At 32.4% G+C, this 14,028-nt stretch overlaps 2 protein-coding genes across 2 annotated transcripts; one reads left to right on the forward strand and one right to left on the reverse strand.

The window, feature by feature from the left end:
- The first annotated feature begins 3,668 nt into the window (after positions 1-3,668).
- On the forward strand, positions 3,669-6,910 carry LOC123907088 (putative serine/threonine-protein kinase). The gene is made up of 6 exons (XM_045957188.1): positions 3,669-4,002; positions 4,171-4,287; positions 4,474-4,586; positions 5,130-5,578; positions 5,663-5,813; positions 6,238-6,910. Exons 2-6 carry the CDS (start codon positions 4,209-4,211, stop codon positions 6,559-6,561), a joined length of 1,116 nt encoding a protein of 371 aa, XP_045813144.1. The 5' UTR covers positions 3,669-4,002; positions 4,171-4,208; the 3' UTR covers positions 6,562-6,910.
- A 996-nt stretch (positions 6,911-7,906) lies between these two features.
- LOC123907089 (clathrin light chain 1-like) lies at positions 7,907-13,209 on the reverse strand. The gene is made up of 3 exons (XM_045957189.1): positions 12,624-13,209; positions 8,723-8,876; positions 7,907-8,622 (listed from the first exon to the last, which is right to left on the reverse strand). Exons 1-3 carry the CDS (start codon positions 12,992-12,994, stop codon positions 8,173-8,175), a joined length of 975 nt encoding a protein of 324 aa, XP_045813145.1. The 5' UTR covers positions 12,995-13,209; the 3' UTR covers positions 7,907-8,172.
- Positions 13,210-14,028: the final 819 nt, after the last annotated feature.

Here is a 14,028-nt window from a genome sequence, read left to right on the forward strand (position 1 = left end):
TAACATTTCTTTTTTCTCTCCTCTAAAAAAAAATCTATTATTTTATTAGCTACTTTTAGTAGCTTCTAATTTTTAGCTGTTTTCTGATTATTTTAGCTTCTAATTATTTTAAAAATTTGTAATAAACAGATGCAAAACAATTAAAAGTGATTATTTTTATAAAAAAAGTAATTGTTTTCTAAAATAAGCTATAACGAGCGGCCTCTATATCTAATCTATGGGTTTATATAGTACTTAAAAAGAATTTTTTTAATATGGAGTCGGTCATCATGTCCGACCTGATAATTTCGGCATTTCTATTAGTTGATGTATGATTTGCGACTATAAAAAATAATTTAATTTTTCTTTTACTAAAATAATTTAATTATTTTTCTTTTGATAAGAAAATAATTTAATTATTTAGAAATGTGGAAAACTACTTTTTATATTGTTTAAAAAAAATAAAGGATTTCTAAAAATAATTCTTTTTAAAAAATATCCTTTTTTAGCTAAGTTGCATAGGTGCGGGTACGGTATCGTTATCCGGTACGACATTTTTAAAAAAACTAAGGTACGAGTACGCTCGTATAATTTTTTTTAATATAATTATATTGTTAAAATAATAAAATTATATTCTTAAAACAAATAATTAAACATAAAAAATAGCAAACTTTAAAAGTAGTTATATTGTGGTTTACACGTTTAGGAAATTAGGAGTAGTAGTAAGACTATGCGGCTCTACTTTTAAAAATAAATAAAAAGGGAAGGAGACTAAATCGATTCTAATTTTAAACTAAGGGGGGTGTATTCAATTAGGATTTTAATGGATTTTAAAAGACTTTTTTATGATGATAAAATCCTGTGGTATTCAATTATGATTTTAAAAGACTTTAAAAAAGTCTAGTAGTATTCAATTAGGATTTTAAAAGACTTTAAAAAAGTCTAATGATATTCAATCAAGACTCTTTACAACTTACAAAAAGTCTTGTGGTATTCAAAAGTATTCTAATTTCGATGGATTGTTTAAAAAATAGGATTTTAATGGATTTTGATGGACTTTTTAGTGAATTTTGAGCTACAAAAAGTCTTTCCTCATATCATGAGATTTTGATGGAATCTCATTTTTTTTTTATTTCTTTCACCTTTCCTCATGTTTCTATGTTTCCTGATTATCTCATGTTTTTTATAATCGCTTATATTTTCTCTCTATCTCTCTATCACGTTTCCTCTTCATGATTGTCCTGCTACCATAGATAGTGTCACGATTCATTATATAGGATATAGAAATTGAAAATATATACAATAACAACATGTTTCAACAACAGCAACAAACCTTGTTCGTCATTTTTTTTACCATTTCTATCAATTTGGTTCAAGCTAGCTAGTTTACAATGAGCTATACTTATGGGCGGTGATATATGCATTGGACAAGACTTGAAGCTATGTAGTGATAAATTGTTTTTTTGTTTATTCGTTGATTTTTTTTTTTGTAGAATTTTATTCATTGATTTTTTTATTATATTAATGATTGTTGATTTTTTTAAGGAATGATTAATTTTCATTGATTGATTCATTATTATTTTAGAAGGAATTTATATCGAATTTATTGACTCATTTAAATCTTAAAAGTCTATAAAGTATTTCAAAATCTCAAAAGTCTGGGTCATAAAGTCTCACAAATTCTTGTGTTAAGAATCTTGATTGAAAAAGTCATTCAAAAAAGTCTTCTAAAATCTCATAAAATCAATACAATCTCACAAAGTCTTTTAAAATCTTCAAGATTTTTTTTTGCTAAAATTGTCTTGTGAAATCTTAATCCAATACACCCCCCTAAAGTGAATCTTTATTAAAAAAGTAAACAAATAAAAAAAGAATGGGATTGAAAAGTGTTGCAAAAAAAAATAAATAAGAATAGTTTTTGATGAAATATGTACCACGTGTATACCCTGAGAGTACCACGCGCGTACCCCGAAAGTACCACGCGTGTACCCGCATGAAAAAACCAAAAAAAAAATCGATACTTTGAGGGTACGTACCATGGGAGTACCATACGCGTATCGGTACCCGGTACGTATCCAGTACTGATACTCTGTCTAAAACGGAGTACCCGTACAACATAGTTTTTTAGCCAAACAACATTAAAAAATTTGACTTTTTTATTAGGGACTAAAAAAAATTGAGATATTTATAGGGATAAAAAATATATTTAACTCAAATTAAAAAATATCCTATTTTAACCAAAAAATTCAAAATTTTGACTTTTTTATTATTGTAAAATTAAAAAATTTCTTTGTAAAATGAAAAATTAGTTAAATACTATAATTTGTTTTTAAGAAACTAAAGAAATTATAATAAAACGCACAATGTATGCTAAAAAATGTTAAATACAAGTAACACAATGGAGAAAATTTCTCAAAGTATGCACAAAAACCTTACATATTCAAATTTAGACCCCGTTTGTTATAACTTATTTTAGAAAAAAAATATTTTTTTAATAAAAATAATCACTTTTAATTGTTTTGCATCTGTTTGTTATAGATTTTTAAAATAATCAGAAGCTAAAAATAATCAGAAAACGGCTAAAAATGAGTGTGGGAGTATATATTTTATTTTTGTGTACAAATGATTGGATTACTACAGCTATAAGTGGCAAATCAAGTCAACTAACAAGAAGTGGGTTAACAGGTTGGTTCACCCAAAAATAGATTAAAAAGAAGATTGAGTGTGCATTTTAAATTAACCTAGCTACATCACTCAAAAAATTTCCTTAGACTTCTTCTCATATTCCCAAGTTATGGTGGTAGTAGTAGTAGTAACATGATGGGTCAAATAAACTTAGTCACTTCTGAAAAAACTAATATGATCAAGTTTTTCTGTTCAAAATAATTGAACTCGAGTTTTATTAAACAAATCAATCTATTTTCCCTTTGAACTAGCAAGCATCAATATCTTATGCTTTTGTTTTGATTTTATAAAGGAAAAAAGAACTGAAAAACAAAGATAATATGAAAATATTGAACCATTTTTTTAGAGAATAAAAAAGGTATTAACTTTGACAAAAAAATAAAATAAAAGGTATTATAAATTACTCTACCCTCTTTCTATGCAAAATAATTTTTTACATCTTTTAAAATAATTAGTAATTAATTTATGGACAATGTTCTTTTTCAAGACATCAAAGACATGTTGTGTGAGAATTGCCACTTCAACATCGTTCACACTCTTCGTAAAAACAATCAAATTTGAATAGAAAGACGATGGTATAAAATAAGAGTAAAAAAATATCTAAGTGGATAATTTAGTTTTAATCCTTCTATGATGAAAATTCCTCAGAATCACAACTTTTAGTCATATGAAACAATTTATGAAATTAAAAAAAATAATCAATTTATTTTGAAAAGATCAATGTAATTCAATGGAGAAAGAATCTATGTTTTGGCCAAAGGAAACAAAAAAGGGTGATGCTAAACAGTATCCGGGGCACTAGTTAAGCATACTAAAAAAAGAAAGAAAGAATAAAATTAATGATGAGAGATAATAACTTTTTACATCTTTAAGGTATTGAATTCACAATTTCCAAGATAAAATTTCCATTTTGATATCCTTAACCAGTGCCCCGGGGCACTGTTTAGCATTTTCCAACAAAAAATGAGGAAAAACATTTATAACTGTTAAGACAACTATGTAGTAATAGGTAGTGGATGTGTCACTTTCTACAAACAGTGGTGACATCTGGAAAATCATAGCTTGAAATTTATGACCATTTCCATTTCTTCATTCTCTTATTCACGCAGCCACCATTTTCATTAAATTAATCAAAAGCCGGCTACAAAATAATCATTAATTTTTTTTCAAAAGTCAAATTAACTTAGTTATATACTCACTATATTTTGTTTTCACATTCCATTTCATGTTTTTTCACTTTTCTTATGTTTGTGTTTATTTCTAACATTCAACTTTGTATTCACACATCTGTTTCCAGCAGATAAATTATTGTCTATATCTGATCAAAGATATTCAAAGGTAATATTTGTTTTTTTGTTTTTTGTTTTTTTCTTATGTCTTATTCTTAAAGTATTTGATTTTAATATACCATGTATGTTGTTTTTCCAAATTCTTATTAAAAAAGCAAGGTTGGTTATGTTTTGTTTGTCATAAATTGACTTAGAATGTGATTATTATGTATTGCAGATTATAGGAATAAGAGTGATATAGCAAAAAAAAACATTATGAGGTGTGGTTGCTTTAGAAGATTATCTATAAAGAAGGAAAAACGTCCTAATAATTATATTTCTAGTGAAATTGAAGGTGAGGTTCTGCTTTTAGTGGTTAATTACTTTTCTTTTTTTTTTTTTTCCATTTTTTTTTATTTTTTATTAATTTTTTCAACAATTCTAGTTACTTATCACTTATTTGTGTTGTTGTGTGGCTTTTTCTTGATTATTAGTTTTTCTATGATTTTTTAGGCAAATAATAGTTTCTTTTGTTGTGCAGGTTATCCTTTGGATAATATTAGGAATTTTTCTGATAAAGAATTGTGTTTGGCAACTGATAATTATCATTTAAGGAATAAGATAGGAAGAGGAGGTTTTGGAACTGTTTTTCAGGTACTTAACTTAACTGATCCTTCAATTTTTATTTTTTATTTTTATAAGTTCTTTTCTTTCTAATCCACCTTAATTAGGGTCTTTGACCGCACCCTAAGGTATGTTCACGGCTTAGACCTTTGAGCCCGCTATGAGACTAACCCTCACGTCAGCAGTGGAACATCCGTTTCTTTTTTTTTTTATATTGGGTTATGTTGTCTTTCAAATGAGCGACTCCGTGAATCTTTTTTTTGGGAGAGTCATGTTATCAACTCTCTCGAGTCTTGACACCATGTTGTTTCTGATGTTTTCTAATTTGTATAAAACATTAGTATTGTTTTAAGCTCTCTAGAGAATTAGTAAAAAAGATATAAATTATATTTTATTATTGAATTTTGAGTCTTGAGCACATTGTATTTGTATTTTTATGTGCTAGTTTACTTAGGCTTAGGAAGTGTATATGCTTCCAACAAATGACATCACATTTTATCATTTTATATTTATATTTTATTATTACAATTGTTAAGCCATTCTAAGTAAATGTTAATGGGACAATTTTGATAGGGAACATTAAAAGATGGAAGAAAGATAGCAGTGAAGCCACTTTCTGTTGGATCAAAGCAAGGAGTTCGCGAATTTTTAACCGAAATTAATACCTTATCATACGTTAAACACGAAAACCTTGTTGAATTGGTTGGATTTTGCGTTCAAGGACCTAATCGTACGGTCGTCTATGAGTATGTCGAAAATGGAAACCTTCATACTGCATTACTTGGTAACAAGAAATCAAATATCAAACTAGAGTGGAGAAAACGATCTGCTATTTGCGTCGGTACTGCTAAAGGTCTTGCATATCTTCATGAAGAACTTGCACAACATATTGTACATAGAGACATCAAAGCTAGTAATGTATTACTTGATAAAGACTTCAATCCCAAAATAGGTGATTTTGGTATGGCCAAATTATTTCCAGATGATATCACTCACATCAGCACAAGAATCGCAGGAACAACGTACGTATATTTAGTTTTGGTGTTTATAATTGTACTACGAAAGTGATCGATAATTTACACTGCTTTTGGTTTTGATTTAAACAGTGGTTACTTAGCACCAGAATATGCATTAGGTGGACAATTAACTAAGAAAGCTGATGTATACAGCTTTGGAGTTCTTATACTTGAAATAATAAGTGGCAAAAGCAGCTCAAGGACAAATTGGGAAGGATCACAAAAATCTCTCTTAGAATGGGTACATAAGTCTCAATTTCCTATATTTATAAGTTGATATTAATTTTGACAGTGTCGGCGTAACACTGTTTACACTGTCAACCAATCACAAAGCACCATTTGTATGATTCTTAAAGTAGATATGATTGAATTCCGTAAGGGAAGCTTAGTTGATAGTGGAGGGGCCCGGGTTCGAACCCTGGACTCTCCACTTCTCCACACTTATAGTGTGTGAGTCTAGTCACTAGGTTACTCGATAAAAATAAAAGTAGTAGTTACGATTGAAATAAGATAATTATAGTGATTTAACGATTGTGATTGATTGACAGTGTAAAAAATATTTACACTATCAGTGCATATCGATTGAAACTTTGAAAGATATGTTTATTGTTCTGAATGTGATTAGAGTGGACATATCATATATTGATGATTGTGTGCTCTAACAGGCATGGCATCTTCATGAAGAGGAGAAATGGTTGGAGCTAGTAGATCAAGACATGGAAGAATTTTCTGAGAAAGAAGTAATCAAGTACATTAAGGTTGCTCTTTTCTGCACACAAGCAGCAGCAAAAAGAAGGCCATTGATGACTCAGGTGGTTGATATGCTAACTAAGGATATTCAGCTCAATGAGAAGCAGCTAACAGCACCAGGATTGTTCAATACGAATGTTGGAGAATCGTCTCAAAAGAAATCAAACCCCGAATCTTTAGTTTATCACACTAGTTCTACTGAGGCTCTGGCTAGTATTACCGAGGTCACAGCCAGGTGATGATGCCTATATAATTCTGTGTGAAAATGAAAGAAAAAATTAATGGATTAGTCCAAGCAGTGAAGATTTTGGTTTTTCTTGGATTTGAGCCTTATAAACGAGAAAACATAGATGCAGAGAGAGCTTTGGCGTCTATACATTGGACAAGTTCATCGGCTGGACTCGAATTTGTCAAGGTTTAACATGACTTCTAGATACTAGGGTCTAGACTCTAGGTGTGAAAAGTGAAAGATAAATTACATTGTATTCATTTGTTTTCTTTGATAAATCTTTGTAATGCTTCTTGTAGTAAATTTGTTGTGTTATACTAACTGATATCAATTAAAAAAAAAATAGATTAGTTGAGTTGCTTAGCCTCACTCTATTTAATTTCTCTCATGCTTGAGCAATAAACGCAACAAACCAACAATACACTGGTCCGAGTGGAATTAAAGTTAGATCTGAGATTACTTAAGTAAAGTCTTGGATTTGAACCTTGTAGATGAAAAAATATAGTCAGAGACCACGCTAGAGATGGCTAGGGGGATAAATCAAGTCACTTAAGTCCATAGTCATAATTTGAAGATTAAGAGAAAAACTCATAAGAAATCACCAATTTTTTTTGCTGGCAATTATAGGTAAATGTTTGTAGTTAATTTGTTAGGGGAATGAGAAAATTTTAGTTGCAAAGATCGAATCTTGAACCTCCTGCATATAACTCTTCTTCGGTGTTCCAACTCAAACCATTGAGCTTCTCTTTCAGGGACCAAATGATGATTAAATGTGATACATATAACTTTAGTTATAGCACAATTTTGCATTAATTAGTAATCTAAACAATTAACAGCCTAACTAACCCTAATTTTTATTCTCCCAATACATAAATACATTCCCCTTTTGGTTAAAAAATAGAATATATATATATATATATATATATATATATATATATATATTAGATTAAAAAATAAAATATATATTAAATGGTTTTAGATATAAGACAATTCATGGGAACGGTGGTCATTTGTACTTGAATGCTACCGCCTCGGCGAGAGTTCCAATCCTTGCAAAAATGATTTTTTTTTCCTTAAAACAATCAATTAATATACAAAATAGGTGGATCTATGACTCGAACCCGTGATCTATTATTGTCAAAAGCGTGTACATGTGTTGTGTACCACTGCGACAAATGGAAAACTTATAATATAAATACGCCTAGCCTAGTGTAGTATATATAACGTATTTGAGGGGATTTGAGGAATGCCATGGCACTTCCCTGCTGCCAGGAAGATCCGCAGTTGTGTGGGTACTTGTATTGTAGACAACGACCAGGATCATGCGTACCCAAAGAAAAATTACACTTGGAATATATCAAGGTGCCGCCAGTCAGCAATCTCATGATCATAAAGTCAATACATCATTTACTCTGTCTAAAAACATCTATTTATAACCATCAACACAGAATCTCCATGTCATAATCGTCCAAATATTCATTAAAAACCTTATGTAGGTACTAAAATGCGACCAATATGCATTATGAACTAATTAATAGCAGGACCAAAGGATTCACTAAACACTGCAGGCACAAAAAGGGGTATCAGACAAAATATATTGAGAGAAGGAAACACAGCAAAATTATGCAGCAGGTTGCTCCTCAGTTGCAGAGGCTTCTTTCTGGGGTTCCTCTGCAAGGCCATTAGAGGTGACATCCTTTGGTTGTGATCCTGATGCACCTTCAGCTGTAGAACCAGTTGCTTTAGATGAAGTAGAACCAGTTGCTTTAGATGATGTTTCTTTACCATCCTTGCCGTCTTTGGCATCTTTAGCAGGAGCAGGTGGTGGAGGAATCATGTGAGGTGGTGGTGTATGCTTCAGCTTTAACAGTATTTGCCGCATCCTGGAAAGATCGGTGGGTTTTCCGGGCTTAGGGCCTTGGACAACAGTAATTGATGGCTTCTTATCCTGATCTTTTTTGCCTCTCTTCTTTTCAATGCTGGGAACCTCACGAGGAATGAGCTCGGCTATTGTCTTCCAATAAGCTTTGTCTGCCTCTTTGTGAAACTTCTCTTGATTAGCCACAAATAACTGCTCCATAGACAAATTTCGTTTTATATTAAAAAATTACAAGAGCATGAAAAAATACATCAGCCAAAAAATGATAAATCATGATGCTAGTAAATCTTACCTTCTCCCTTTCTCTATTTTGAACCTTGTTAGTCTCAACATTCAGCTTCCTTTTCTCATAGAAAGCCACCTTGTACTCCTCAGCTTCCTCAATAATCTTCAATCTCATTTCTTTTTCCCTCTTCTCTTTCTCCTCTAGCTCAATGGCATTTTTACTGTATAAGAAATATCAAAGGCATTCATTGTTTCATGATAACTGAGTTCAGCAAAACTTGCAATAGATCCTAAATCCTTATTCGACTTAGATCAGAAATTCAGCGAATGATTGTTCTTCCATTATGTTTGAGAATCATTTTGCCTCTAATAAGTGTACAGACAGGGGATTTAGATTAATCGCATTAAATTTTCTTGGCTCAAATTTATTAATGTTATTGACTATACTAGTGTGAAGGGATGCTTTGGAGCAATGGTTGAAGTTGTCCCCATATGACTACAAGATCACTAGTTGAAATTGTGTAATCGGGCTCTTGCAAATGCAAGATAGCTGACTATAATACAGGAACTTTATAGCAACAGGTTGCTCTACATTAACCATACTAATATCACATTGACCTATTATTTTAAGCTGTAATTGCAAGTAATAGTTTGCACTTTGCAGCCATTTCCGGATATCTAGAATACTGAACACTAAACGTTTTATATAGGCTCCAAAAAAAATAGATAAATGTTTCCTGTTAAGACATGAAATGTGCCATTAACATATATATATATATATATTTCATATAAAAATTAGAATCCTAATTTTTGTATTGTTACTTGATCCTACCAAAAAAATTGGTCCCACAGCATACAAATCAAAACAACACATTCACTTTTTAAGAACAGATCAGTTGCTAAACGTGATATTGTCAAACATTATAAATTCATTTTTTTAGCAGTTTGTAAGGAAGACGCAATCATCGTAAAACTGTATAAGTTTATGTTTTCTCTTACTCATATAAGAGCAGTGCTAGCAAACAGTCTTCAACACACTATTTCAGAACACTATTATTAAGTTACATTCATGTAAGTCCCACTATACTATGTGAACTTCACTCCCTATTTTATTTGGTTCACCCAGCTCCCTATCCAGGGAAACTCATAAGAATTTCAGCCAACAATAAAGATCGTGTTGAAAAAGTTAAAAAGTGTTTCTCACCACATAAATCATGGAGGGAAAGTTCCCTCATCTCTAAAAAGAATGTAGAACATCCACCAAAAAAAACAAAGAAACACACGGGGTAGTTAGGGAAAGCAAAAACATAAACTTTGCGGGAATATGTTGGAGGGCCATGAAGACCTGATTGTAGCATTAACACATGCTTACAAGAGTTAATTTGTTTTCTCTCTGTTTTTTTCACACAGTAGACACAGAAATATCAGCATACTTACTTAACCAGATTTGTTCAATATAGATAGCTCCTATGTTATCAATCTCGGATAGCGGTGCGGCCAACCCTAAAATTGGAGCGGAATGGGCACCATTTAATGGCGCAGACACTAATACATTTAATACTAATAAACACATAATTGCTGAAAACTAAAATAAATTATTTGTTTTAAATGGTTATTTAGGGGTTTTGTTTCTAAGGAACCGGGCCACGTACCTGACCCGCGAACACAACCTTTGCAAAGCCGTTAGACCTGTCTATTTTAAAAGCCCACTGGATAAAATCATAGAGAACAAGGAACTTCAATGCTAATACTTTCCATAAAATGCTCACAAAATTTAGAAATGTGTTCAATAGGATCTGATGCGATCATCATCAAGATTTATTGTGACCCACCTCTGTGTAAATGGCTTGCCTGATCCCAAGTGTAACAGGCGAGAATCGAACTCAGTACGCCGGGGTTTACAATACTCACAAACACAGAAACACTGCAGAACAACCACTTGTGCTAGACCCCGGTGGCAATCTGCAACTTCAATTTCATTTTGTTTTTTAACTATGGAATTTACCCTAACAAATATGTCACCGCATATCAAACTTCCTCAACCCAAAGATACCCTAGAAATTGGTGGATATAAATTAAGTCCTCCCTAGCCTAGAATTTTGCTAATTTTCTTAGGAAAATAATATTTCGTATCTTACCATAGCTCAACTAACTACTACATGGGAAATTGCAATCGCAATTGGAATAAACTAAGTTCATACTTTCTACAGATTATCAATTCCTGATTCCTAATCATAATTGCAAACAACTAACCGCAAAAAACTTCATAATCAAACTTCTAGGTCAAAGCAAAGTCATCAAAGTCACAGATCTAAGCAAATTCAAACAAGATCCAACAAATTCTCCACTCCCTATTTGGTTGACCCCGCTCCCTATCCAGGGAAACTCATAAGAATTTCAGCCAACAATAAAGATCGTGTTGAAAGAGTTAAAACCTGTTTCTCACCACATAAATCAAGGAGGGAAAGTTCCCTGATCTCCAAAAAGAATGTAAAACAGACAGGGTAGTTAGGGAAAGCATAAACTTAAACTTTGGGGGAATACGTTGGAGGCCATGAAGAATGGGGACCTTCTATAAAATTTTATGCATATAGTTTTAGTCCATGTTATTTTTCAACCTGATTGTAGCATCTAATAACACAGTTTTACAAGACTTAATTTCTTTCTCTCTATTTTTTTTACACAGTACACTCAGAAATATAATCATACTTACTTAACCAGATTTGTCCAATATCTATAGCTCCTATGTTATCAATCTTAGATAGCGGCGCGGCCAACCCTGAAATTAGAGCAGAGCGGGCGCCATTTAATGCCACGGACACTAATACATTATTTTTTCTTTTAAATGGTTATTTAGGGGTTTTGTTTCTAACAAACCGGGCTGCGAACCCGACCCGCGAGCACAACCTCTTTGAATCCGTCAGACCTATCTATTTTTAAAGCCCACTGGATAAAATCTTAGATTAACTCGGAACTTTAATGATATACTTTCCATAAAACGCTCACAAAATTTAAGAAATATGTACAAGAGGATCTGATGCGATCCTCGTCAAGATTTATTGTGACCCAGCCTTGTGTAAATGGCTTACCAGATCCCCGGTGTAATAGGTGAGAATCGAACTCAGTACCCCGGGGTTTACACTACTCACAAACACTGCACAACAACCACTTGGGCTACTCGAACGAAATCCTTTCTTACCTCATGTTTTTAACAATATGGCCGTGATCTGTCATTACGTGCGACTATCTCCACTCTAGAAAGGAAAAAAAACTCCACTAATACTAATAAATACTAGACAAAAAATAGAAAAATAGGCTTTTATATACATATATCGTTTGAAAGAACGATTTTTATTTGATCAAAAGAAAAAAAGAACGATTTTTATGAGCTGTAGCAGAGAAATAAACTTCATAGAAGTCAAAATATGAAGAAATAGAATATATATGCCTAGATATTTTTTCTCTATAGACCCTGATGGCAATCTGCAACTTCAATTTTATTTTTAACCGTGAAATTTACCCTAACAAGTACGTCGCCGGAGATCAAACTTCCATACCTAAAATATTAATTATTCCTCTCATATTAAAAGTTCAAACTTCCTCAACCCAAAGATACCCTAGAAGAAACTAGTGGATATATATCAATTCCTCCCTAGCAAAGAATTTTACTAAATTTCTTAGGTAAACTATATTTTGTATCTTCCCATAGCTCAACTAACTACTACAAATGAAATTGCAATCGCAATTGGAATAAACTAAGTTCACCAATTCGATAGTTTCTACAGATAAAATCAACCTCGTTGATTCTTGATTCCTAATCACAATTGCTAACAACTAACCGCAAAAAAGTTCATAATCAAACTTCTAGGTCAAAGCAAAGTCATCAAAGACATAGATCTAACCAAATTCAAACAAGATCCAACAAATTCACAAAACAGAAAGAAAAAATAAAACTGCAACCAACTTACCGGCGCCACTCTCGAAGAGCATAACCTTCTTCCGATTCCATCTCACCAGGTGGAGGAAGAATCGGACCATCGGAGACAAAAACACCGTCACTATCACCATAACCGTTTCCATTATCGTTCCCGTTCTCTACAGTAACCGATTCAAATGGAGAAGGAGAATAACCAGGACTCGGATCACTGAATCCATAGATCTCCGGTGAAGCTTCGGTGTCGTGATCGACAGTGACATCACCGTCAGCAGGAAATCCACCGGAGAAATTGGAGTAACCACCGTAGCCGGAGGAGTAGGTGTCGTCTTGATCGGAGGCGGCGAAGTTGTGAGTTGAAGATGAGTTGACGTTTAAGTCATCGGTGAATGCGTCGAAGGACATAGTTGCGAGTTTCTCTCTCTAGAAAACGGTTTCTTTCTCTTTCTTTCTGTGAAATGCAAAATGCGTTCGGTGCTGGATTTGTTTGGATGGAAAGTGTTGAGTGCTGGTTCTTCACTTTTTTTTGACTTGTTTATTACTTCACGATGAAATGTAAAAGAAATGGTGAAAATAATCATTAATAAACAAAAAAGTATCTTAGATTTCTTTTTATTTTTGCCTAAAAAATTATTCTTTATTTTATCTTTATCAGAAGAAACCCACTTGGAGTTCGTTTAGTGCTGTTGACTTCCATATTTGGAGTATGTTACTCTCAAAGTCTCATGTTCGATCCCCCTGATGCTAATTTCGACGGACTAAGTCCATCCAGAGCAAAAAAAAACCTGGCTTTAAATGACTCCGCAAGTGGGCGGTAAGATTAGTCCCATTGAATTAGTCGGTCTTTAAGGTTGGATACCAAGTTTTCAAAAAAAATCTTTATTAGAAGAAGAAAAATTAGGGGGGGTAATGTATTGGTTAGAGAGAGAGAAAGAAAGAAGAAAAAACTAATTTTCATATTAATGGTTATTCGGTCAATTCGGTTACGAAAAGATAGTTTTTTAGACTCATATCCAATTGTTAATAACCGACATTTTGTAACTGTTGGTCTGAGACCCGATCCGCATCCAACTGGATGCTTCAATGTGTTGTCAATTATATCAATTTTGAGTCGGATCGTGGATCCATAGCGGACCTTACTTTGAATGCTATAACTTTCTAACTTCAAAATTTTCATGAGTTTATAAAATTTCCATGTGCTTACGTTTTGCCATAAAACAAATGAATATTACGATTCTCCAACCTCATGACTCATGAGAGTGTGGCTTTTTTTTTACTCATGACTACACAAAAATAAATGTAGAGGACAACTAACATGAAGTCAAAAAAAAGTATACGAGTAATATTTCAAGATGAAATGCAAATTATTAATAAAATGAAGTAAAAAAAAAAGTATACGAGTAATATTATTAAAAAATCTAGATCTAGATGAAATACAA

Source organism: Trifolium pratense, linkage group LG2, assembly GCF_020283565.1.
Source record: "Trifolium pratense cultivar HEN17-A07 linkage group LG2, ARS_RC_1.1, whole genome shotgun sequence".
Classification (NCBI taxonomy): domain Eukaryota; kingdom Viridiplantae; phylum Streptophyta; class Magnoliopsida; order Fabales; family Fabaceae; genus Trifolium; species Trifolium pratense.